The sequence below is a fragment of the Staurois parvus genome, unplaced genomic scaffold (genome assembly GCF_062004578.1).
Source record: "Staurois parvus isolate SC_StPar_1 unplaced genomic scaffold, SC_StPar_1.0 ptg000017l, whole genome shotgun sequence".
NCBI lineage: Eukaryota > Metazoa > Chordata > Amphibia > Anura > Ranidae > Staurois > Staurois parvus.
Window position 1 is genome coordinate 7,677,564 of NW_028317813.1, and position 23,887 is coordinate 7,701,450.

The window sequence follows — 23,887 nt, forward strand, 5'->3', positions numbered from 1 at the left end:
CATTTTTGGAACTTGGTCAGGGACTTTTTTAAAAGCAGCGTTTTTTGCAACAATAGAGTTCAATGGAAAATCTGCTGTAATGCACGGTAGTGCGTTTTTGCCGCGTTTTTGCATTTTTATTCTGCATAGCAAAAAATTCCACTTAAAAAAAAAAAGCTGAACAAAACGCAAAATGTGGCAAAAACGTGTGTAGAAAAACCCAAAACGAACTGCAAAAAGCACTGCAAAACGAACAAATAGCAAACTGCATAGGTGTGAACAGCGCCTAATAGTGCTTTAGGCATAAATGCTACAAAACTTCAGAGAGAATTCTTCCTGTAAAGCTGGAAAGAGATAATATCAGCATGGGGTGGGTACAGGACTCATGAACTCCCCATGATAGAATGGGACATGTTTTTGATGGCATGAAGGGTTAGCATTTGTAGGGAGGCATGTAACACCTGCATTGTGCTGCTTGTGCTGCCTCCATTTCCAGAGGTGTATGGAGTTTGCTGAGCCTTGTATGTGTGTGTTTCCTGAGGCTCCAGCAGCATCGTGGGCAGGTGCTTCTCTCCCGCCTGCATCAGCCTCCCAGCTGTAGACCCATGCTCCAGGGATGTGCTTCTGCCAATCAGAGGAGCCATCCCTCCATGTGTGATGGGGAAGGGATGGTGGGTGGCTGCTATTGTTCCCTTTGCCTGATTGTTAGGCTAACAGAAACAGCCTGCTTCCTTCTACTAGCATCTAGGGTGGGACCAAACCAGCGAATTCTGTCAGCACCCACTTCTCTTCTCTACCCTGCTCATCAGATCGCACACAGGCCACAGACTAGCTCCATCTCGGATCTAATTCTGCATCTCTCTTCCCTTTCCCCTATTCTGGAGCCCTTATGTACGACGACCTGTACATCCATGGCTTCGAAGACTCCGAAGTGGTAAGTGTGGGAGTTTACCAGGAAGCATTTTTCCTAGCTAGAACTGTACAGAAAACATTTTCTCTCGTATTTGTCCAGATGATAATCTTCCATTTGCTTCTCAGGGCTTTTTATTACTGAAAGACTGTTCATTTGCGCATATATGCTGGGTATGCACTCCAAATCAAATCAGAAATAAAAGCAGTTACTAAAAAAGTTCACAATTTTTTAAATATATTATTTGTATGTAGACGCAGTTGGGCTGATTTATTAAAGATGTTGAGAATCCTCGCACAATTCGTGAGAAGATCACGATGTGGTCATGGTGATAGATGGATGGTTGGATGGATGGATGGACGAATGGAATGTTTATTTCAATTATCCAGTTATGTGCAGATAAAATACCTTAACAGGCATTTGCTTTCACATGATTGGATAACTGAAGTGAATATTTGCACAATTTATTGAGGATTCTAAACTTCTTTAGTAGATTGGCCTCATTGTCAACATTTTGGGGCTGACTCCTTAAAACTAGAGAAAGGGAAAAAAGTTGAAATAGTCCACTGAAGTTTTACCTTTCATTTTAGGGAAAAATAAGAATTTGAATTGGTTGCTACAGCCAACAGCCCCAGGTTTGTGCTGGTATTCACTTATCTATTTTATTGAATCGGCTAAGTTGTTTGGCAGTATGATAAATATATATATATATATATATATATATATATATATATATATATATATATATATATATATATATATACATTTTTTGCCTTTCGGTGGTCCCTGTTATTATTTTATCACTGTTTTTACAGCCTTGCAACAACCTAAGAAAATGATACAGCATGAAAAAATAGTGTTGTTTATGGTATGACAATGAAGTGACAGTTTGACAAAGTTGGCCCATACTGTGGACTTGCATTCTGGGAGTGATCTGGAAAAGAGCCATTACCCATAGCGGTTTGCAGCACCGGATAGCACATTAAAGTTAACCCATTTCATTGCCTAAGGAAATTGTACTGTGCTTGCTTTGTTCTTTTTTTGCAACTAATTCAGTCTTTGAATAGGCAGGGGACCCAACCTAAAAAAATGCAGTCAGCTTATAAATGTAATTTTACATGATTCCAGCTCTTTAGCTGGCTCCTTCCTACTTAATTTTGGTGGATCACAGACACTTGGAGTGTGCTCCCTACAATGTAATGAAGATGTATACAAGCTCCAAGAAAGCTTTATGACTTCCCCTAACCATTCACAAGTGATTGAGACAGCAGGCGTTCATCTAGTAATAACAGAAATGAATAGGGTGCAGCTTTAAACCACTGATTGCAATCATTTCCAAGCGATTTCTGGTCGTGCAACTGGAAAATGCCTCAGAACCACCCATGTTGTTTGGGTTCTACACTTATAATTGTACCATTAAACACTCACCAGCATAGGAGGCTTTATGATATAATCATCATATCATGTAACAGATACAGAAGGGGATGTAACCTGCAATGATATGAAGGGAGCAACTTAGCTTTTATATTGAGAAACAGTTTTACACTTTGTGATAGACTGTCTAAAGGAGTCTCTCCCAAAATAAAGGAACCCTTGAAATAATTTTAGGTCTTGGGGAACCCCTGCAAAATTCATTGTGGGTCAGTGGGAAAAATACCCTCTACTCAGTGATGGTCAGAATGCCACCCTCATAGACTGCTAAGATCATTGGCAAGCTGCTGGCTCTGCTGAGTAGCACTGGGCCAGGGACTATGTAGGTGCCATCAGATGGGAAGTCAATCACTCAAAGCTGAATTAACCCCTAGCTACCTCTAGAGGAGGGGTGTCAAACTGGTGGCCCTCTAGCTGTTGCCAAACTACAAATCCCATGAGGCATTGCAAGACTGACAGTTACAAGCATGACTCTAAAAGGCAGAGGCATGATGGGACTTGTAGTTTTGCAATAGCTGGAGGGTCACCAGTTTGACACCCCTGCTATAGAGAAACCCAAGGGTTCTGCAGAACCCTGGTTGAGGATTACTGATCTAGTGACTAGTTATTGGATGTGTTTCTTACCATTGCCTTTCTGCTCCAGCAGGTGTGTGTCATACAATATTGTAATATATATATATATATATATATATATATATATATTGATGTTCTGCTTTATTATGTGGCTTTTGTGTATGAAAGCACACAGGCAGGTAGCTCATAACATTTGTGTCTAGATATTGTTCCAGGTCTAGGTAAGAAAAACAATGATCCTTACAGTAAAATCCATTGCATCTAGAGCTGGATTTTTATCAGTTATGCTATGGCATTATGTTAGTACCAGCAAGCTGTTCATAGAGTCATAGCATTGTTTGAGCACATGAAATGTTGGCACAATATTATCTGAGCTGGAATGGATGTAATTTTCGGAGAAACTGACCTTGGTTATTATTTATTTAATGATTCTTCGTTTATTATTGTTTAATATTATCATTATTTATGATTATTTATTTGTATTATTATTGATTATTTATTATTGATTGCTATTGACTTTGAGTTAGTTGTTCAGGCACATGAAATTTTGGCACAATATTATCTGTGCTGGAATGGATGTAATTTTCGGTGAAACTAACCTTGATTATTATTTATTTACTGATTCTTTGATTATTATTGTTTAATATTATTATTTATGATTATTTATTTGTATTATTATTGATTATTTATGTATTTATTTATTATTGATTACTATTGACTGTTAGTTGTTCAGGCACATGAAATTTTGGCACAATATTATCTGAGCTGGAATTGATATAATTTTCGGTGATACTGGCTTTGGATTTTATTTATTTACTGACTATTTGTTTATTATTATTTTTATTATTACTATTATTTATGATTATGCATTAGTTTTATTATTTATTGATTGGTTTATGTACTTATTTTTTATTTATTATTGATTGTTATTGATCTTGATTTTTAAGATTAGGCTGAGGAGGGCAATATTTCCACACCAAAAATCATAACAGATTTTAGAAGCTCATAAATATCATGCTGAAATATGCCCCTGCTGGTATTGTTAGTTGAAACAAGCAGCACTACTGGTACTTTATCATTGCAATGCACATTAAGTGCTCAAAGGGTGTATACTTCATTTTCAATACAGACTTTCTGGCTTCATGTGAAAGCATAACTAGGCTAGACTAGGTTATGATAGGGCTAAAAGGATCCAAAAAACCCTCCACTGATCCAGTGAAAAACAAAGTAAACAGTAGGTATCCACATCTCTCTTTTGTGTCAAATCTAATCAATAAGGGGTTTGCTCATTTCAGGATAGTGGAAAGAACCTTGCAAGTCATTCCTCTTGCCACTGGGCCAAATGTGCTTCCAGACCTGTTGGCTTACAGACAGATACAGCCTAATAATATAGAGCCTTTTATTCCAAACTGCATTCTGCTGCTGCAAGCTGGTTGCTGTGGAGGGGGAAAATGAATGCAGATGCACATCCTATCACAAAACTTTCATATAATGTTTAATACAATCATTAACATTTCAAAAGTCTTTTTCAGACTGTTCAAATGAAGATAATACCTAGTAATCCTGCCAGGAAAGTCCTTGTCCTGGACATCCTGTGCTTTCATTTGGGGACTATAAATTGCTGGTGCTCAATGTGCAGTCATGGTTCACCCTTTTTAATACAAGAAAGCCAGTCCTGAGCAATGGCAAATCCCTACCACTAGAGTGAGTGCATGCAGACAGGATGTGGGTGTAAAGAGGCTGTTGGAGCAGCACTGAGCTTTAAAATGAAGGATGGCACTCTGTGAAAACAAAGGTAGATAATGGGTCTAACAGTCACTCAGCACCACATCCCTGTATGAATATGAAAGAAAATAAGCCAAAAGATAGGTGGGATTTTAAGTGGTGACAATACCTTCCCTTAGAAAAAACTCAAAACCACATATAAAATCACAAATTTTTATTGCAAAATTGCATTAAAAGGTTTTGGGGTACAAACTCCTAAAAGTAACATTAGTTATGGTTAAAGCAAGCCATGATCAGCTTAGCAACCCCCAATGCACCTCCCTCCATACATAGGACAATGTGAATGACAATACCATGTAATGTCAATAATTGTTTCTATAACAGGCAAAAAATCAAGAAGGGGATGCTGGTATCCAGACGTGTTTCACAGTCTTAGCTGCTTCAGGGTTTCATGGGGTGCAACTGAATATGGCTGAAATTTCATCACAAAACACCACCTTAATCACAAAACACCCCCTCCAATAGGGTATGACTTGATCTGGTGAAACCCACACAGTGTATGACTACAAGGGGGAAAGGCACAAGATAGAAAGCATGTGAAAATGATAACCATATATCTAGACCAGGAAGGCAACGCATAGAGAGGAAATAACACACATCAATCCCAGAGGGCTAAAGACCTGAATAGGGAGAGGATTCCAAGAAAGAGAAGCACTGTTAAACAGTACACAGCTCCTCAAGTGAACACACCATCTTTCATTGCACTGTGGGGATAACACCACCAAAGACACCAGCAGATGAATGACAATAAACGCCTCTCCTGGTTCCCAGGCCAGATATATGGTTATCGTTTTCACATGCTTTCCATCTTTTGCCTTTCCCCCTCGTAGTCATACACTGGGTTTAAAAAGATCAAGTCATACCCCATTGAAGGGGGTGTTTTGTGATTACATTTCAGCCATACGTTGCACCCCATGAACCTCTGAAGCAGCTAAGACTGTGAAACACATGGGAACCAGCACTTCCTTCATGGTTTGAGCAAGAAACGTTGCATGGTATTGTCATTCACATTGTCCTATGTATGGAGGGAGGTGCATTGGGGGTTGCTTTAACCATAATTATTGTTATTTTTTAGGGGATTGTACCCCAAAACTTTTTAATGCAATTTTGTAATTCAGTTACACCCCATGAACCCCTGAAGCAGCTAAGACTGTGAAACGCGTGGGAACCAGCACCTCCTTCATGGTTTGAGCAAGAAACAATAATGGACGTTGCATAGTATTGTCATTCACATTGTCCTATGTATGGAGGGAGGTGCATTGGGGGTTGCTTGGCTGATCATGGCTTGCTTTAACCATAATTAATGGTACTTTTTAGGGGTTTGTACCCCAAAACTTTTTAATGCAATTTTGTAATAAAAATTTGTGATTTTATACATATGAGGTTTTGAGTTTTTTCTGAGGGTAGGTTTCAGCATCGTTAAAAATCCCACTTACTCTTCTTTTGTCCTCGATCCGTGAAAACAGATAAGTAAGGAAGTCAGAAATGTAAAAAAAGAATGGCAAATATTTATGATACACAGTACTTTATAAAAATGAATGATAGATTTAGGGTTCAGGTCTTCTGTAAGTGACCTGTTGCTTCACCTTACATTTCCAAAAATTGAGTTGTCACCACAAGAGGAATAGAAGACAAATCGTTCAGTGGGAATACTTGTTCCATTGACAACTGTTTGAGAAAGGTTTTTCCTCACTTTGGAGAGTTTTGCTCTCATCCTCCAATGTGTCTTCAAGGTAGGAAGTCAATAAAGAGAAATTTCCCCAATAAGTCAAATGAGAAAAAAACAAATGTTATGGGTTTAAACCATTCCCTACTCTATAAAAAAAAAATAAGAAATAGCTTTAGGTATACTTTAAAGGGTTATACTTATTCATTTTAAGGTTCTTGTTATACTGTTTGGTGTTTCCATTATTTGCCCCCCTCACCTTCCTTATAGGCATTCCATTTATCCCAAACAAATATATTCATGATATTTGCTTGGCAGGAGATCTACATCTGAGTAGGACTCGTTATAGTATGGACTAGTATTGGATTGCCTTTTTGGTTGTTATAAATTGATTGAGCAGCTCATACGTTACCTTTGCAAGCTAACAAGTCTGCAACGTTTGGCAATTTGTGCTCATGGATTTTACATTGCACAAAATGAAATCCCAGCCCTGCATTAGTGCACAGTCAGACAATTATTACAGAGATCTGCAGCTACATGGGACCCCATGCGTTGATCTCTCATCTTTCAAGAAAAAGTGTTTTTCCCATAATCAACACCATATTGTCTTGTTAATTAGCACAAGAGCAAGTGTCATCAAAGTAAAATGGAAATGTGATGTAGTAAAACAAGAAGAAACATGTTTACCATTATAGATTCAGTTTGTTCTTGTTCAGACATGATCTCCTGTGCATGCAGGGTGCCATGGAGAGGAATTGGTGCCGTAATTCATTGCTTTATTCAGTAAGGGCTTGTTCATATGTGTGGCAGCATATGCCGCCCCTCTGACAAGTGATCCCCGGGGTATCACCATTTTACTGTCATTTGACAGGTGGTGAGGAGGCAAAATGCTGAGGCGATATGTGGGAGAGAAAAGGGCAGCCCCTTTAAAGTGAGAAAATTCTTGGATGTCACCAATGTCCCTGTTGGAAGTTCTCCCCTCTATTCCTGTTCTAGTGACAATGCCAATTTGTGATTTTCTTTCACTTTCTCTCTCAGTGACAAGAGTAGAAAGGACAGCTATAGAGGGTGAATCTCCCTAATGGGAGCACAAACATCAATAGAAACCCGACAGGTGTTCTACTCCCTCTTCACTCCATTCAATACTAAAAAGGTTTTGCCTTTTATACTTTAAGTCACAGTCAGAGCCTGCTGATAGGGGAAAAGAGCAGAGTGACAACCTCATCAGTGTGTTGCTGCTCCTTCACTATCCAGACACAGACTGGAGGCAGGATCTTGACCAAGCTCTATTACCTTAACACTAGTGGAATTCAGTGAAGTAGGGACCTGGCTATGCTGTCTGGAAGGCATAAGTAAACCTCTAGAGTGGCTGTATAATATTACAAATCAGAGGTGTAACTTGAACCTTCAGGGCAAGAAACCAGGAAGGGCCCCCCTGACTTCCCCTTCCCTCTGAGCCCAGGCTCCTTCTCATTGATTCCTGAGGCCCTTTACTCCCACCACAGGGCCCTTTATTATGGTCCCACAGCAGGACCCTTTCACATATTATGCAGCAGACTCCCATCCTGTGGTCTTGGGTAGAGTTGCCGCCTTTTCTTCAAGCCAAACCCAAACACTTTAGCGGTGGAAAGAAATAATTTTTTTTTGCAGTATACACTATACGTATATTTTATGATGAAATAATTCATAAGGATTTAACCACAGATTCCCCCCTCTTACATCAGAGTCCACTGAGTTCCTCCTTTACATCTGAATCCGCAGAGTTCCCCTTTACATCTGAATCCACAGAGTTCCCCTTTACATCTGAACTTGCAGAGTTTCCTTACACTGTGGAGACTCAGCAGACTCTAAAGTAAGGGAGAACTCTGGGGACTCTAATTAAAGGGGGAACACTGAGAACTTTGATGTACAGAGGAAAATCTAATGTAAGAAGGAATGCTGCAGACTCTGGTGTAAAGGGGAACTCTGATATAAGGGGGTCCCCCACTTACATCAGAGTCCCCAGCCTTATCCTTTAATCAGGGTTCTCAGAGCCCCCTACATCAGACTCCGCAGAGTTCTCCATTACATCAAAGTCTGCAGAATTTCCACTTACACTGTACCAACCCACACATCCACTTTTCTGAGGCAAAGCATTGCCAGGGATTGGAGTGAGGGTGGGGCAGACACAGGAGGAGAGTGGCAGGAGAAAGAGAAGCAAATCCAGCTCTTTCTCTCCTGTTTCTTTTATGCGCTGGGGTAGAATGGTCAGCGCTGTCTCTGGGCTGTGTGACACTTTCAGCTCACTTCCTGCTGAGGATCCACAGTCTGGGCTCTTGACCCCTCCCCCCCACAGTGGAGGAACTCCAGGGCCTGATCGCAATTGCGACCTTTGTGACCCTGGTAGTTCTGCCACTGTTACATATCTTTGAGCTGGTAAAACAGTTCATACATATGTACTTTAACTGCGTGTTTATCTGCTTGCCTTTAATTCTGACTAAAGGCCCCTATCACATGGGGTGTATTCTGTTCCAATCAGCAGGGGATCTGCTCAAAGTCCCCCTCCTGATAGGAGCAGAGCTGGCGGATGACGCATCCTTGTTTGCTCAGTTAATGCAGAGCTGACCTGTACAGAGCCCGTTCCATTCTATGGGCAGCTGGGTGTAAACAGACTCCGCTGTCCATTTACACCTGACTACCCTCCAATCTGATCCACCTAGATGGAGGAGGATGGATCCCTTTTTCTTTTTTTTTAGCGAATCAGATCAGACCTGGAGGTAGGTGAGTATAAATGGACACAAGTCTCTTTACACCCACATGTCTATAGGAATAAATGGACCTTCCGATCAGGTCCACCTGAAAAACTGACAGGTGGACCTGATTGGATCGCCCACGTGACAGCCTAACAGTGTTTTCTTTTCAATTGTCAATATGTAACTGTAGAGTAAAAATAGATTCTGTACCAAAATATATATTATTGCTGATGCTCAATGCATTTATTTTTTTCTGATGTGCTCAGCATTCATCCCTATGCTTTTTAAATTGTAAATGTATCATGATCAGCAATTATATAGTCACTGGAGACTATTCGCTGCATTCAGTGGGCAGTTTAGGAAGGCTAGAAACAACCATTGTGCACATCATTTGATTAAACTCAATCCTTTAATATCATTTTTATTTCACATATAGCATTGTACATAGCAAAATCCTTTAAATACATTGTCTTTTATATTTATATATTTTTTTATGTCATGTTCCAAATATTATGTGGGAGCAGGGGCGGACTGACCATTTGGAAACTCGGGCACTGCCCGAGGGCCCGGGGTCAGTAGGGGGCCCCATGAGATATCCCTGGTACCTTTTTCATAGGCTTTTTTGAGTTTGGGCAAGGACACAGGGGCCCCATGATCCCCTATTGCCCAGGGGCCCCATGAGTTGTCAGTCCGCCCCTGTGTGGGAGAGTGCATTATGCTATGATTTGAAACTAGCTATACTTGCCATATACAAGATGATCCCTCATATGGTATAAGGAAATAACTGATTTTGCTGCTAAGATCACTGGAGAACCGTCTTATTTCTCAGTGCTGAGGAGTTTCAGCTCAAGAAAATGCTCCTATTATCCTTGCACTTGCCAGTTATTGCTAGAGACACTCTTCATGCTGTTACTTCACATGTTAAAATAAAGTGTCATAAAAATATAAAAGGACAGAAAAAGTGATCTATCAAGTCAGACCCCTTTTTTATGGTATTCTGACCTTATTAGTAAATAGTAAATACCAACATTACTGTACTGTCCATGTGTGCCCATATAAATGTGTCCTAAAAATATACAAAATGTTTGAACATGCACTGTGTAGTAAATGTACAGATTTTGGTTGGACCTTGTCCCTGAGCCATGCTGACAAGCATTGAATTCTTAAAAGTGTCTGCTGATACACATTCGCAGTAGTAATTAGTCAGGTTGAAAAGACAGCAGTAAAAAATGCACACTTGATGTTTTTACAGCGGCTGTTTTTGGCTTTTGATGTTTTTTTCTACAGCTAGTAAACCCCCCAGCATGTTATCCTATCCTATGTCCATGCACACTAAGGCTGTAATCAACTTTTTTGGCTGGAAAAAAAGCCCAGGACTAATGGGTTTCTGGAGGAGTTCTTTAGCTCTAAAAAATGCTCTAACGCTGAAAAACGCGGTAAAACGCAGTAAAATGATTTTTTTTGGTTAAAAAAAAGCTAAAAAACACAAATGTGGAAAACACCGCTAAACGTGGCTAAACGCTAATGAAAAAAAAATGCTAAAACAAAGCTGAAAAACTCACATTTTTAACGTGACTTTACACAGCATAGCTAATATTACCAGCGCTATCAAAATGTCCAGTGTGCATGAGGACTAATGGGGTTGATTTATAGGCTGTTCACTGTGCAAGAGAATTTTCCCTTAGTTTAATGAATGCAGTGAAGCTTTGATGAGCATCATCCAATCATAAACAACTAAAAATATTGTTTGTTTATTTTAATTCTCTTTGCATGTGGTTGGGTATTCTTTGTAAAATTAACTTTCCCCACATTCACCAAGCTAAGTGAAAATTCCCTTGCAAAGTGGAAATTCTCTTGGAAAATGAAGAGCCTATTTGCCTCTAGTAAAGCAACCCTATTGCCTCTGCTCCTGCTTCCTTGCAGAAAACTGTCACTTGGCAATCCTTTACCACAACCAATGTTAATTTCATCAACGAAAATATTTTCATCATAGTTTTCGTCAGCTGCATGTTTTTAGGGACGAAAACTAAACGAAAATAAAATTGTTTCAATTCAGATGACTAAATTACGACTAAAACTAAAATGGCATTTTAGTCAAAAGACTTTGACTACAGCTAAATCGAAATTTAACGGAAAAATGAACAGTGGTCAAAAGCAATATTCTTTGTTTATGAAACTTGCTTTTATGAATATGTTACTTGATACTTGTTTTAATTATTAAAGCGGTACTCCACCCACAAGGGGAAGTTCCACTTTAACCACCTCCCGTCCGGCCGTTGTATATATATATAAACGGCCGGATGGTGGCAGTGCAGGGTCGGGTGGCCATTTATAAATGGCCTTCCTGCCCCCTGCTTGTGCGCGCTCCCTGGGAGCGATCAGCACCGCAATCCGGTGCCCACTGTGTTCTCCGGACACAGTGGAACACCGATCGTTGTATGGAACCTCTGTGCGAGGTCCTGATCATGTGATCACTGACTGACCAATCAGTGATCACATGCAGAGTAGTAAGCAAGATGTCACTTCTGACATCATTGCTTACTACGTGTGAAATCTGTGAATGATCACAGAGGTCACATGGTACAAGGCTAATCACAAAAGCCTTGTACCATGTGACAAGCTGTGACCAATCACAGCTCACTCAGTAGTTCTCAATGGCTTCAAGAACACAGCCAGAGAGAAGGAGAAATGATTGCTTTTACAGCCTTTATGGGTGTAAAAGCAATCAGTGTAAAAAAAAAACAAAAAACAAGCTGTGACTAATCACAGCTCTCACAGTATTTCTCAATGGCTACAAGAATGCAGCCAGAGAGAAGGAGAAATGATTGCTTTTACACCCATAAAGGCTGTAAAAGCAATCAGTGTAAAAAAAAATAAAAATCTTCATCACCCTCCACAAGTAGTACAGTGTCACCATGGTGACACTGTACTGCTAGGGTGACAGTATGTAAAAAAAAACATAAATAATAATATAAAAAAAAAATAAAAATGTAAAAAAATTTTTTTTTAAATTATAATTTTTGGTTATAAACTAATTTGGGTTTTTTTGTTTACTAAAAAGATAACTGAATACATTTTGGGCAAGATTTATGATGAAATATTTATTTGCAAAATGTTATATGAAAAACACTTTTTACTAAATTTTGGGACTTTTTCATTTATATAGCAAAAAAAAAAAAAAAAATCCCAGTGGTGAATAAGTACCACCAAAATAAAGCTTTATCTGTCTCAAAAAATGCTAAAAAATTCATATGGGTACAGTGTTGCATGACCGCGCAATTGTCTTTCAAAGTGTGATAGCGCTGAAAGTTGAAAATTGGCCTGGACAGGAAGGGGGTAAAAGTGTCCAGACATGAAGTGGTTAATGCCTCCTCCCCCCTCCTTTCTCACAGTGGAACACCAATCGTCGGACAGGACCTCTGTGTGAGGTCCCGATCATGTGATCACTGATTGGCCAATCAGTGATCATATGCAGAGTAGTAAGCAAGATGTCACTTCTGACATCATTGCTTACTACGTGTGAAATCTGTGAATGATCACAGAGGTCACATGGTACAAGGCTATTCACAACAGCCTTGTACCATGTGACAAGCTGTGACCAATCACAGCTCACACAGTATTTCTCAATGGCTTCAAGAATACAGCCAGAGAGAAGGAGAAATGATTGCTTTTACAGCCTTTATGGGTGTAAAAGCAATCAGTGTAAAACAAAAAATCTTCATCACACCCCACAAGTAGTACAGTGTCACCATCGTGACACTGCACTGCTAGGGTGACAGTATGTTAAAAAAATAAAAATAATAATATAAAAAAAAAATGTAAAAATTTTTTTTTTAAATTATAATTTTTGGTTATAAACTAATTTTGTGTTATTTTTTTTTTTTTACTAAAAAGATAACGGAATACATTTTGGCCAAGATTTATGATGACATATTATTTATTTGCAAAATGTTATAAGAAAAACACTTTTTTTCAAAATTTTTGGACTTTTTCATTTAAATAGCAAAAAAAATAAAAATCCCAGGGGTGTATAAATACCACTAAAATAAAGCTTTATCTGTCTCAAAAAAATGCTAAAAAATTCATATAGGTACAGTGTTGCATGACCGCGCAATTGTCATTCAAAGTGTGATAGCGCTGAAAGCTGAAAATTGGCCTGGACAGGAAGGGGGTGAAAGTGTCTGGACAGGAAGTGGTTGAGGCCTCCCCCCTCCTTTCTCACAATTGGCAATCTTTTTATGGGTTGGGAGCAGGTACCTGATTTTGACTTGTACCCAATCCCACGTCCGCTTGGATCGCCTAGATGGCACACTCAGTTTGTGTTTTTGGTTGAATTGTGATTCAAGTAACTTTTATTTTTTGCAGATCTTCTTTAACCACCTCCCGTCTGACCCATGTACATAAACGACTGGACAGGAGTAGTGCAGGAGCGTTTGGGCGTTTATAAACAGCCTCTGTATTCCCTGCCTGTGCACGCTCCCTTGGAGCGTGCGGCACTGCGATCTGGTGTCTGCTGTGTCCTTCGGACACAGCGGAACACCGATCGCTGTACCTCTGTGTGAGGTCCCAATCATCTGATCACTGATTGGCCAACCTGTGATCACATGAATAGTAGTAAACAAGTGAAATCTGTGAATGATCATGGAGATCACATTGCACAAGGCTATTCACAACAGCCTTGTACCATGTGACAAGCTGTGACCAATCACAGCTCTCACAGTATTTCTCAATGGCTGCAAGAATGCATCCAGAGAAAAGGAGAAATGATTGCTTTTACACCCATAAAGGCTGTAAAAGCAATCAGTGTAAAGAAAAAAAAAAAAAATCTTCATCACCCCCCACAAGAAGTACAATGTCACTATGGTGACACTGTACTGCTAGAGTGACAGTATGTTAAAAAAAACAGAAACAAAACATAAATATTAATATAAAAAAATAAAATGGTAAAAAGAAAATGGTAAAAAATTATAATTTTATTTATAAACTAATTTGGGTTATTTTTGTTTTACTAAAAAGATAACTGAACACATTTTGGCCAAGATTTATTAAGAAAGATTATTTATTTGCAAAATTATATAAGAAAAACACTTTTTTTTTTTCAAAATGTTTGGACTTTTTCATTTATATAGCAAAAAAATAAAAATCCCAGTGCTGAATAAATACCACCAAAATAAAATTTTATCTGTCTCAAAAAAGTGCTATAAATTTCATATGGGTACAGTGTTGCATGACCGCGCAATTGTCATTCGAAGTGTGATAGCACTGAAAGCTGAAAATTGGCCTGGACAGGAAGGAGGTGAAAGTGTCCGGACTTGAAGTGGTTAATATGGTCATAAAGTCCCTCTTTATTTCCAGAAGGAGAGGGAGACAAACCAGTGCCCTGATGTGCATTGTTTCACTGCTAACACACAGTGCTTTACAGATGTTTCTATAACCCTTTTAGCACCTGATCTGTCGGCAGCACAATGTGGTGTTGAGTATTGAATTCTCTGTGCAATAGATGGCTTTTAGAAATACAGAGAGTCAACACTTGCGTCATTGCAGTTTTCTCCCAAGAGTTTTTTTACTTTTGCTGATGTCATGGCACAACATAGCATACTTTCTGTGCATTTAACACTTGTCAAAGCAAATTAGATTTCATCCCAATGGTACAATCCCTAATTGGCATTGTTAATGTTGTTATCTGTAGTGCAGTATTAACGGAAATATGTAGAAAATGTTACTGGGTCTTGTGACACTTTGAAAGCTAATTTCTGATTTGATTGCCATGTGTGTACCACTGTCACTACTTGCACTGTCATAGTCACATAACAAAGGCAGGCATATTGTGGATTAACCCAAACACTACTACTTTATTGTGTACCAGATATATCATACCTTATGTTATTGCTGGTTTGTGCTCATAATGGCCACCTTCTCTGATATACTAGCTTAACCTACAGAATGGCTAAGTATGGGCATATTGGTAAGGCCTCATACACACCGTGCAAATGCCCAGCTCTTCTGAACGTCTTTCTCCTGGCAGGGGAAAAGCAGCGTCAAAAGCATGCCTAAAGCTACGTTTTTGTAAACACGTTTAGGCGTGTTTAGGTGTGTCAAGTGCTTGGGCATTAAATAATTTCCTTGGCCAGAATAGTCATTTATTCTGGCCATTAAAATGAACACTAAACACGCCTAGCATTAACACACGTTCAGGTGTGTCAAGCATTATTTCTAGCAAAATGCTTTGCTCCCGATAGCCTTGGCAGTGTTTTTTTTTTCTGTCTCTAAACATTGAGGGGTGTTTAGAGGGAAAAAAAAGTCAAATGCTCCTAAAAAATGCGTTTTTAATGCCATTGCGTATGTGACCTTATTATTAAATGGTACTCAAAGCAAAGTTCATAAATACTTCCAACAGATACAATGCTTTTTGATCAGATTGGTAAACAGTGACCCTGTACCCATCTGGTGAATGATGGTATTACCATTATTATTATTTTAGTTTGGTGATATCACATGTAATGTGAACGTGTTCCCAGACTAGACACACTAAAGCATTAACATTTTTTGGGGATTTAAAAAAGGCACTGAAAGCACTTTAAAAGAGATCACCTGAAACCTGACTTTAGACACTTTTTTGTGATCTTTTAGGATATTTGAGAATGAATTCCTACAGAGTATATCATGGCTGAAAAAATCCTAGTTGCCATGGCAAATGGAAAAAAAGCTTTCTGGGGACTGGGTCATTGACGACTATTGCCAGTGGGGAGGCAGGTGTTGAAATGCTGGTGCTATTGTTAGGTAAACCTGGCATTACATGAGCATGTAGCAGAAAATGTGGCTGCATTGACAGCTGGAAATGTGGGAAACCTAAGCCAAGTCCCGCAATCAGTCTGTCTCATGCATCACTGGCTGTTTACCCAACAATAGCCTTGGCATCTCTGTCCCCATCTCTTCACCGACAACAGTTATATCAACATATTGGGGAAAATCCCATCCTGCTCCCTGCCCCTTCTTCTGACATTCATCATTCCCAGGACCATGAGATTTATCTGCGTTGTGAGAGACAGGCACAGCTACCACGATATAGGCAAGTCATGGGAACAATTGACACATTCTGTTTGCTATCATTATTTATGGATTTGTAGCACACAGACCCAAAACAAATCCCGTTATTTGTCCCGAGTTTGGGTAGCTTCGCAGTCTTTGCAAAAACAAGCAGAAAGTGTCTATTTTAGAAGTATTAAGTAGTAAACTTGGGTAGGGTACAGGGTGTACTAGAGGACACGCTCTAACACTAATGGAGGACACTCTCTAACCACCTACTTGAAATTAGTGATCAATGAAACACAGCTCAGGGGACTCCATTGAAAAAGTAAAGGCTTGAGCTGACAACTTGAATTAGCTTTCCCAAAGGTTGGCAAGGATATTTTCTAGGATCTCTTTAGGGTTGTACTCATTGTGCCATGGGTACATAAATGCTTTCCTGCCATTTTCTGTATTTTGTGCCTCCAGGTCAGATCCCCATGTGGAATTCCTTTAACTGTATTCAGGATCTTGGACAAGGTTCCCTAAGCTCTAACTTAAGCTGGGACCCAGATGGCCTCTTCTAATCTTCAGCTAGGTCCCCATAAGGCACAGCCCTCAGGATGAGTCTCTTCCCACAGGAGAAGGACTGTTCCAGGCCCCAGCTTATTGTAGCACTCTCCAATTAAGTTGCTAGGATGTATATAGTCTAGTTTATTATAGTGTGTTCTCCTGCTTAACAGGTGACTGATAAGAAAAACATAGCAGCTTTTTTGCTTAACATAAAGCTTCAATTGTTTAGTGAGAATACCTTGTGTGGCTCTTAGTGCTGCTGCTTTGATCCCTGTATACAGGAGAAGTTGGAAGGTTCTGGGTGAACAGGAGTGACCCATGCAGATCAGCAGCATGAATATGGATGACGTTCCAGCCAATTACAGGGGTTGGTGCCCCTGAGAATGCTGGGTACTAGTATTTATATTCAGTGAGCACATGTAATCTGGGTTCTTCCTCTTCCTATGAGAAGGGAGTTCTAGACAGGAAGCAGCTGCCACCCTGGCTCTTCCTGTCAGGATGCCACATGTAAGTGTCCCAAGGGCCAGAATTCTGAATTCCAGGGTGCTTCTGGGAGCTGACTGTGGGGGATGTCTACAGATCCTATCTGGTATCACAGAGGATGGTGATCTGGGCCTTGTGAGTACAGACCAGGGGCGGACTGACCATTCGAGCACTCGGGCACCGCCCGAGGGCCTGGGATCAGTAGGGGGCCCCATGAAATGCATTCAAAAAAAGGGGGATTTGTGAAAAGAAATTCACAGAGAAAGCGGCTACATTATGAACAGAACGTGACACTCAGAAAAAATTTCCAAAAATTATGCTTTATTACACATATATAAATATGACATATGGGCGTTCGCCCTGGTTTACCATCACCTCAGTATGAGACAATACACACAGACCTAAAACCATATAAAATGACATCAAGACCGGTCTAAATGCATGTGCAACAGAAAAAATGACTGCAGGAGTCTAATGTCCCTATAGCACAAACACATAGGTGAACACTTCCCAAAAGAGGTGTATCCAAAAATTATACCATAGGCATACCATAATGTTGAATATTATATGTAGAACAATACCATTATGGTGAATCCCAATCAGGGAATCCAAAAATTGTACTATGGAAAAATATCACATATATACAATGCAGCAAGCACAATAGGCGTCAAGAAGAGAACAACAAGCCTCAGGCCTGTATGGGGGGAGACATAAATGTCAAATATATGATGCAATTCATTCCTGTGCCGGCACAAGTGGTTGGGGCCCATTCATCTGTAATATAAACAGCTGTATCCTAGAGCTCTTGAATGAAATAATGCCCCATTTATTCCCAGGGTGGAAGAAAAGATGCAAAAAGCAGCACTCTGCTAGAAATGGTATCTTCACCACTATATGTGGACTACACACCACCTTTCGTAGGGAAAACAGGACATATCCCAAAAGATCTTCTGCCCGTTGAGATATATATGGTATATCCTGTATCCTATACAAAGCACCATGATGTCCCCATCCTGTAGTGAGATAAATGATATGTGGGAAGTCACTGACAGAGTATACACTCAATAAGATATATAGGTCATATAGATCACAGAGGACCATATATCTAATGTCCTGTAACAGTCCACTCACCACCTGTGCTGTGGGTATTAGGAATGAAAAAGATGTCCTTCATGGGTACTGCCATACACGGCCACAGAGGCCTAGGAACCACCGCTGACATCCGCCGATATACCGCGGGTTCCAGCCCCTTCTTGGCGCTTGTGCTGCTCACACTTGCCTCATGGCATATGAAGATGGCTTCCTCCTTATGGGTCAGCGTGCGTTCCACCTAATGCGCATGACCGGAAGTGACGTATCTGACGTATGACGTCAACGCGTTTCGCCGATGGGCGTATCTCACTCAGCTTCGTCAGGACCAATGGATATTTTTCCATAGTACAATTTTTGGATTCCCTGATTGGGATTCACCATAATGGTATTGTTCTACATATAATATTCAACATTATGGTATGCCTATGGTATAATTTTTGGATACACCTCTTTTGGGAAGTGTTCACCTATGTGTTTGTGCTACAGGGACATTAGACTCCTGCAGTCATTTTTTCTGTTGCACATGCATTTAGACCGGTCTTGATGTCATTTTATATGGTTTTAGGTCTGTGTGTATTGTCTCATACTGAGGTGATGGTAAACCAGGGCGAACGCCCATATGTCATATTTATATATGTGTAATAAAGCATAATTTTTGGAAATTTTTTCTGAGTGTCACGTTCTGTTCATAATGTAGCCGCTTTCTCTGTGAATTTCTTTTCACAAATCCCCCTTTTTTTGAATGCCTCTTTTGGCTACTGAATGGAGACCAAATATTGGGTGACATGATAAATCATTTTACAACCTCTTAATAACTATCTTTTATACAGGCCCCATGAAATGCCCCTGGTACCTTTTTTATAGGCTTTTTTGAGTGTGGGCAAGAACACAGGGGCCCCATGATCCCTTATTGCTCGGGGGCCCCATGAGTTGTCAGTCCACCCCTGGTACAGACTGTTCTACATGGATGCTGGGACTTCTGCTGTTTAACCCCCCTCGGGATCTATATAGTCAGCTGCTGGGTGTAAGCTAGAGGGGACAATGGCTGGTATCCAGAAGAGCAACTGTTCACTAAAGATCTCTTAATCTCTCTAAAGATTTCTGCAGAGGGACTTTTCTCCATTCCTTGTACAGTTTGATACACAGATCTATTTAGAGAAGGCTGTATCCCACTATATCCCTTCCCTATCCCAGTTTTAAAAAAAAATAAAAAAACTACAACCCCTAGACTGATCATTGGAGTAAGGAGCGGGCGTTGTGTGCACCTAGCTTTAGGAAATGCTGTGTGCTTGGCTGTGGGTGGAGATCTAGGGTAAAGCCTGGCAAGACACTAGCAACTCCTGTGGGGATAGTGCTACACTTTATACCCACCAACCCCCTGCTGGCCATTCTGCCTGCCAGGGATTGGCAGAGGCTGCATAAATATTTGGATAAGGGTCTGCCTCCTTCACCCACTAAATTCTGAAACAAACCAAAATTCAGGGGTAAGCAGCAGAGCCTGCTACCAGCAAAACCCAGAACAGCCAAAAAACAATCGACCTCAAACTGTTAGCAACCTAGCAAGGAGGGTGCTACAGATTATTGTTATTCTACTTGTAAAGTAAAAGTCTGCTCTGTATTTTTACCGTTAATTCAGTTGCTCATTAGAACTAAAGCTAAAACTTTTTTTCATTTTGGATAGGGTAAGGGAGGGTAATAATTTCTGTGAGGTTTTTTTTTCCATCCGTGTCTCATTAGGGAGACTTCCCTTCACTTCCTGTTCCATAGTCACAACAGGAAGTAAGAAGAAAGCCCTCCAAAGTAAGTATTTGTTTCCTATGAATATTAGCTTAATTTAGTGGCCATAATTCAGTATTTTTCTGATTGATTCTATTCTGTATCAATGGAAAACTTTCAACCTGTAGAAAAAAATAACCCAATAACATTAATCTTTGCCCCATTTGCCCAGAAAAAATATACATGCAGTTTCAGAGGGGGATTGGCTCTGCAGTTTTATTTTAAATACTTGCGTTTGTATTGTTTGAGAGACTCTGCTGTGAGACACATTTAGTCCCTCTTTCTGCTTTGCTGCAATGCAAAATTAATAATGCAAATACTTTTTGCAAAAGGTATGCCCAAGAGCTGCCACACACTTGTTTGTGATTGTTCCATTCTAAGCACTGCATGTGGGATCCCTAACTAGTCCATTGTGATGAGATGTCTTACCCAAGGTTCACACCTAAGCGTTTTCCACAGCGTTTTGCAGAAACACACTACAGTCTATTTAACATGATTTCCTATGGGACACGTTCACCTCTCTGTGTTTTTATCCGGTGCGTTTTTTGGAAAGGGTCAGGGAATTTTTTAAATGCAAAAAGTTGCATTTGTGGTTCTATAGACTTCAATGGAAACGATGCAGAAAAGCATGTAGTGCAGTTTTGCTGCATTTTGTATGCATTTGTGATGCATTTTGTGGTGTGTTTGTGGCGTTTTGCTTTTTAATCCGCCTAGCACCAAGAAAAACCGCAAAACACATCAAAATCACACGTGCAAAAACACACTGAAAAAAGCACTCCAGGACCAGATCAAACGCAAACTGCAGAGGGGTGAACCTAGCCTTACTCACAACCTCAGTAGGATTAGTAGACTGAGGTTGATTTACTAAATATGAAAAGTGCAAAATCTGGTGCAGCTGTGCATGGTAGTCAATCAGCTTCTAACTTCAATTATGCTTTGAAGAAAAAAAACCTTGAAGCTGATTGGTTTCTACACAGAGCTGCATCAAATTGTGGGCTCTCCAGCTTTAGAAAAACAACCCCAGTGACTCAATTTAAATGACATCCAGCAGATCATAGAAAGTTTTTACTCCAAAACTTGTGAAGATCATACCGATGAACATCAGAAAGATAAAACAAAATTGTAGTGTGTATAGCTCCACTAGGATACAGTGCATGTGGAGAATGAAAATAGAGACTAAGCATGAAGAAGGAAGGGACTAACCACATCGAATATCCCTAGCTACAGAGCGAGGTAGGGACAAAATTATATAAAGGCAAACACACAGATAATGCATGCGTAACATGATAGTGATCTTGGATGAAAGCCCCTAATCATTACATCAAATAATCTATTTCTGATTGTAATTAATAGCATCGGTCCATTTATTCAAAATCATAGCCAGATATTCCTGAATTTCATGTAGTCCTATTGCAGGCAAATATGAGGGACCATTACCTCCTATATTATCTTATCTACGCTGACAACACCCAATTGTATCTCTGTACCCCAGAGCTCACTTAATCGGTTTCCGCACGCATCGCTAATCAACTAATGGTCATGTCACACCACCAACTCAAACTATACAAAACTGACCTCATAATATTTTCTCCCCCATAAGCCTCTTCCCCTGACTTCTCTGTCAAGATTGAAGGCACAACTATTAACCCATCCCCACATGCAGCCTCACCCTACGCAACATCTCCAAAATACGCCCCTTCCTAACCAAAGACACCAGAAAGTTTCTAATTCACTCCCTGGTCATCTCTCGCCTTGACTACTGCAACTCCCTCCTTATTGGATTACCTTTACATAAGCTGTCCCCTCTTCAGTCCATAATGAATGCTGCTGCCAGGCTCATCCATCTTACCAACCATTCAGTGTCTGCCACCCCTCTGCCAATCCCTCCACTGGCTTCCGCTCTCCCAACAAATTCAATTCAAAATACTAACAAAAGCCATCCATAACACGGCCCCCAGCTACATCAATACCCTAGTCTCAAAATACCAACCAAATCATTCTCTTCATTCCTTCCAAGACCTCCTGCTGTCTTGCTCCTTTGTCACTTCCTCCCATGCCTCCCTCCAGAACTTTTCCATAGTCTCTCCCATCCTATGGAACTCCCTACCCCGATCTGTCCAACTGTCTCCTACTTTGTCTACATTTAGACAATCCCTGAAAACCATCTCTTCAGAGAGGCCTACCTTGCCCCCACCTAATATCTGTATTTTATTTTTTCCATCAGCACATCCCCCACATTTATTACCTTTTGTGTCAATTGACCCTCCCTACTAAATTGTAAGCTCCAACGAGCAGGGCTTTCTGATTCCTCCTGTATTAAATTGTATTGTAACTGTACTGTCTGCCCTCATGTTGTAAAGCACTGTGCAAACTGTTGGCACTATATAAATCCTGTATAATAATAATAATATAATAATTACCTGAAGATTTGGTTGGTCCATGCTGATTTAAGAAGTCCTTAGCACATGTTCCCCACACATTTTGGGGATGTAAACAAAATAGGTCTCTTCCCTGTTTGAACTGTTTTCAAGGCGCTTTGATGATGAAGGAAAGAAAGTCTGTACATTGGAATCTTGGGGTAGAATTTCACATTAAGGGATATTACACATGTCAATCTTCCTTCATTATTTATGCAATAAATTGCCTTTATAAGCTACTGTATATAGGGATGACTACACATCTTTCTGATGAGGGTGCGATCCTTAGAATAGGGTGGGGGAGGGGTGACAGAACATTTACAGTAGTTTAGTGGATTAACAAATTTACTTCTTCACATCCCTCCGGCTTAAGCAAGGATTACGATTTGTATCTTTAGTTGTAATCATTTGCTATGCTTTTCATGTTTTATGATGGGAATGATTTGCATTGTATTATATTTGCAGAAGACACTTTGAAACATTGAGGCTGTGAATGCGTGATGGAATTTAAGTTACTTTGTGCATGCTGGTTATATTGTAACGATGACGTGTTTCCCATAAATATGATTCACTGTAATACTTGCGCACACATTTGAACTTGAGAAAGGGCAGGGACACGCAAAACCAATGTTTGTTGATTGTGCTGTGATTTCTCTTGTCCAGTTGGGTGAAGTAAATTAATTCAAATAACATGTTTAAAGCACTTATTAAACCCCAAACCAAAAATTTTATATATTGCAGCTTACCAATCATTAAAATGATAGCTTATTAGTTTTCTTTTAGGCTTTTTCCCCCCTTTATTTCTCCTAGTGATTCTGCCAGTAACACCTCCTGTATTAGAAAGCCCCCACTCTAGATGAAGGAGCAAGGGGGGGGGGGTGTTAGATGTACTAGCAGTTTTAGATACACTAACAAAATTAAGCCAAAAATCCAGCTCATACTGCAATTACAAAAGCAGTTACTGAATATAGCAATATTTTTTTTAGTGTTTTGGGATAAAGGTTTTAAATAAATAAATAAAAACTGATCAAGCGCCTCTGTCGTTGGTAAATGTTTTTTCTCAATACTCTGATGCATTTACAGATGCTTGTTCTGTTGAAAAAAACAGACTTACTGGCAGGATCACTAGGTAAAACTAAAAGAAAGAAAGGCTACAAATGAAAATGAATGTAGCCATCACATTTAAGACTTGGTAAGCTGCAATATAATAAATATTTTCTCTTGGGTTTAATACTGCTTTTAGGCAAGTTGTGCAGCATCCCACTTTTTGATTATATTCTCTGGCATTGTAACAGGATCCTGTTTGGTGCATGCACCCCTATATAAAAGAGGTAAGCAACTCCCAGAATATATTGCACTTCTCTTTGTAGTTAGCATAAAGCATGTACCCTCTCACAAGCCTCAGTATCTTGGTCCTTCAGGTGGAAAGGTTGCGAGTGGCCTGTGCTTTGCAGAAAAGGGCACC

The 23,887-nt window shown here is 39.9% G+C and overlaps 1 protein-coding gene across 3 annotated transcripts in view; it reads left to right on the forward strand.

Annotated features, from left to right (window-relative positions):
• CACNB3 (calcium voltage-gated channel auxiliary subunit beta 3) overlaps positions 1-23,887 on the forward strand; it is a 256,437-nt gene that overhangs the window by 79,755 nt on the left and 152,795 nt on the right. Inside the window, exon 1 of one of the 3 annotated variants that reach the window (XM_089679356.1) lies at positions 628-913. The exons of the other annotated variants lie outside the window; for them this stretch is intronic. Within the exon in view, the coding sequence (XP_089535482.1) occupies positions 869-913 (45 nt within the window). The 5' untranslated portion in view covers positions 628-868. Of the gene's footprint in view, positions 1-627; positions 914-23,887 lie in introns of those variants that run through there. 3 annotated transcript variants of the gene reach the window in all.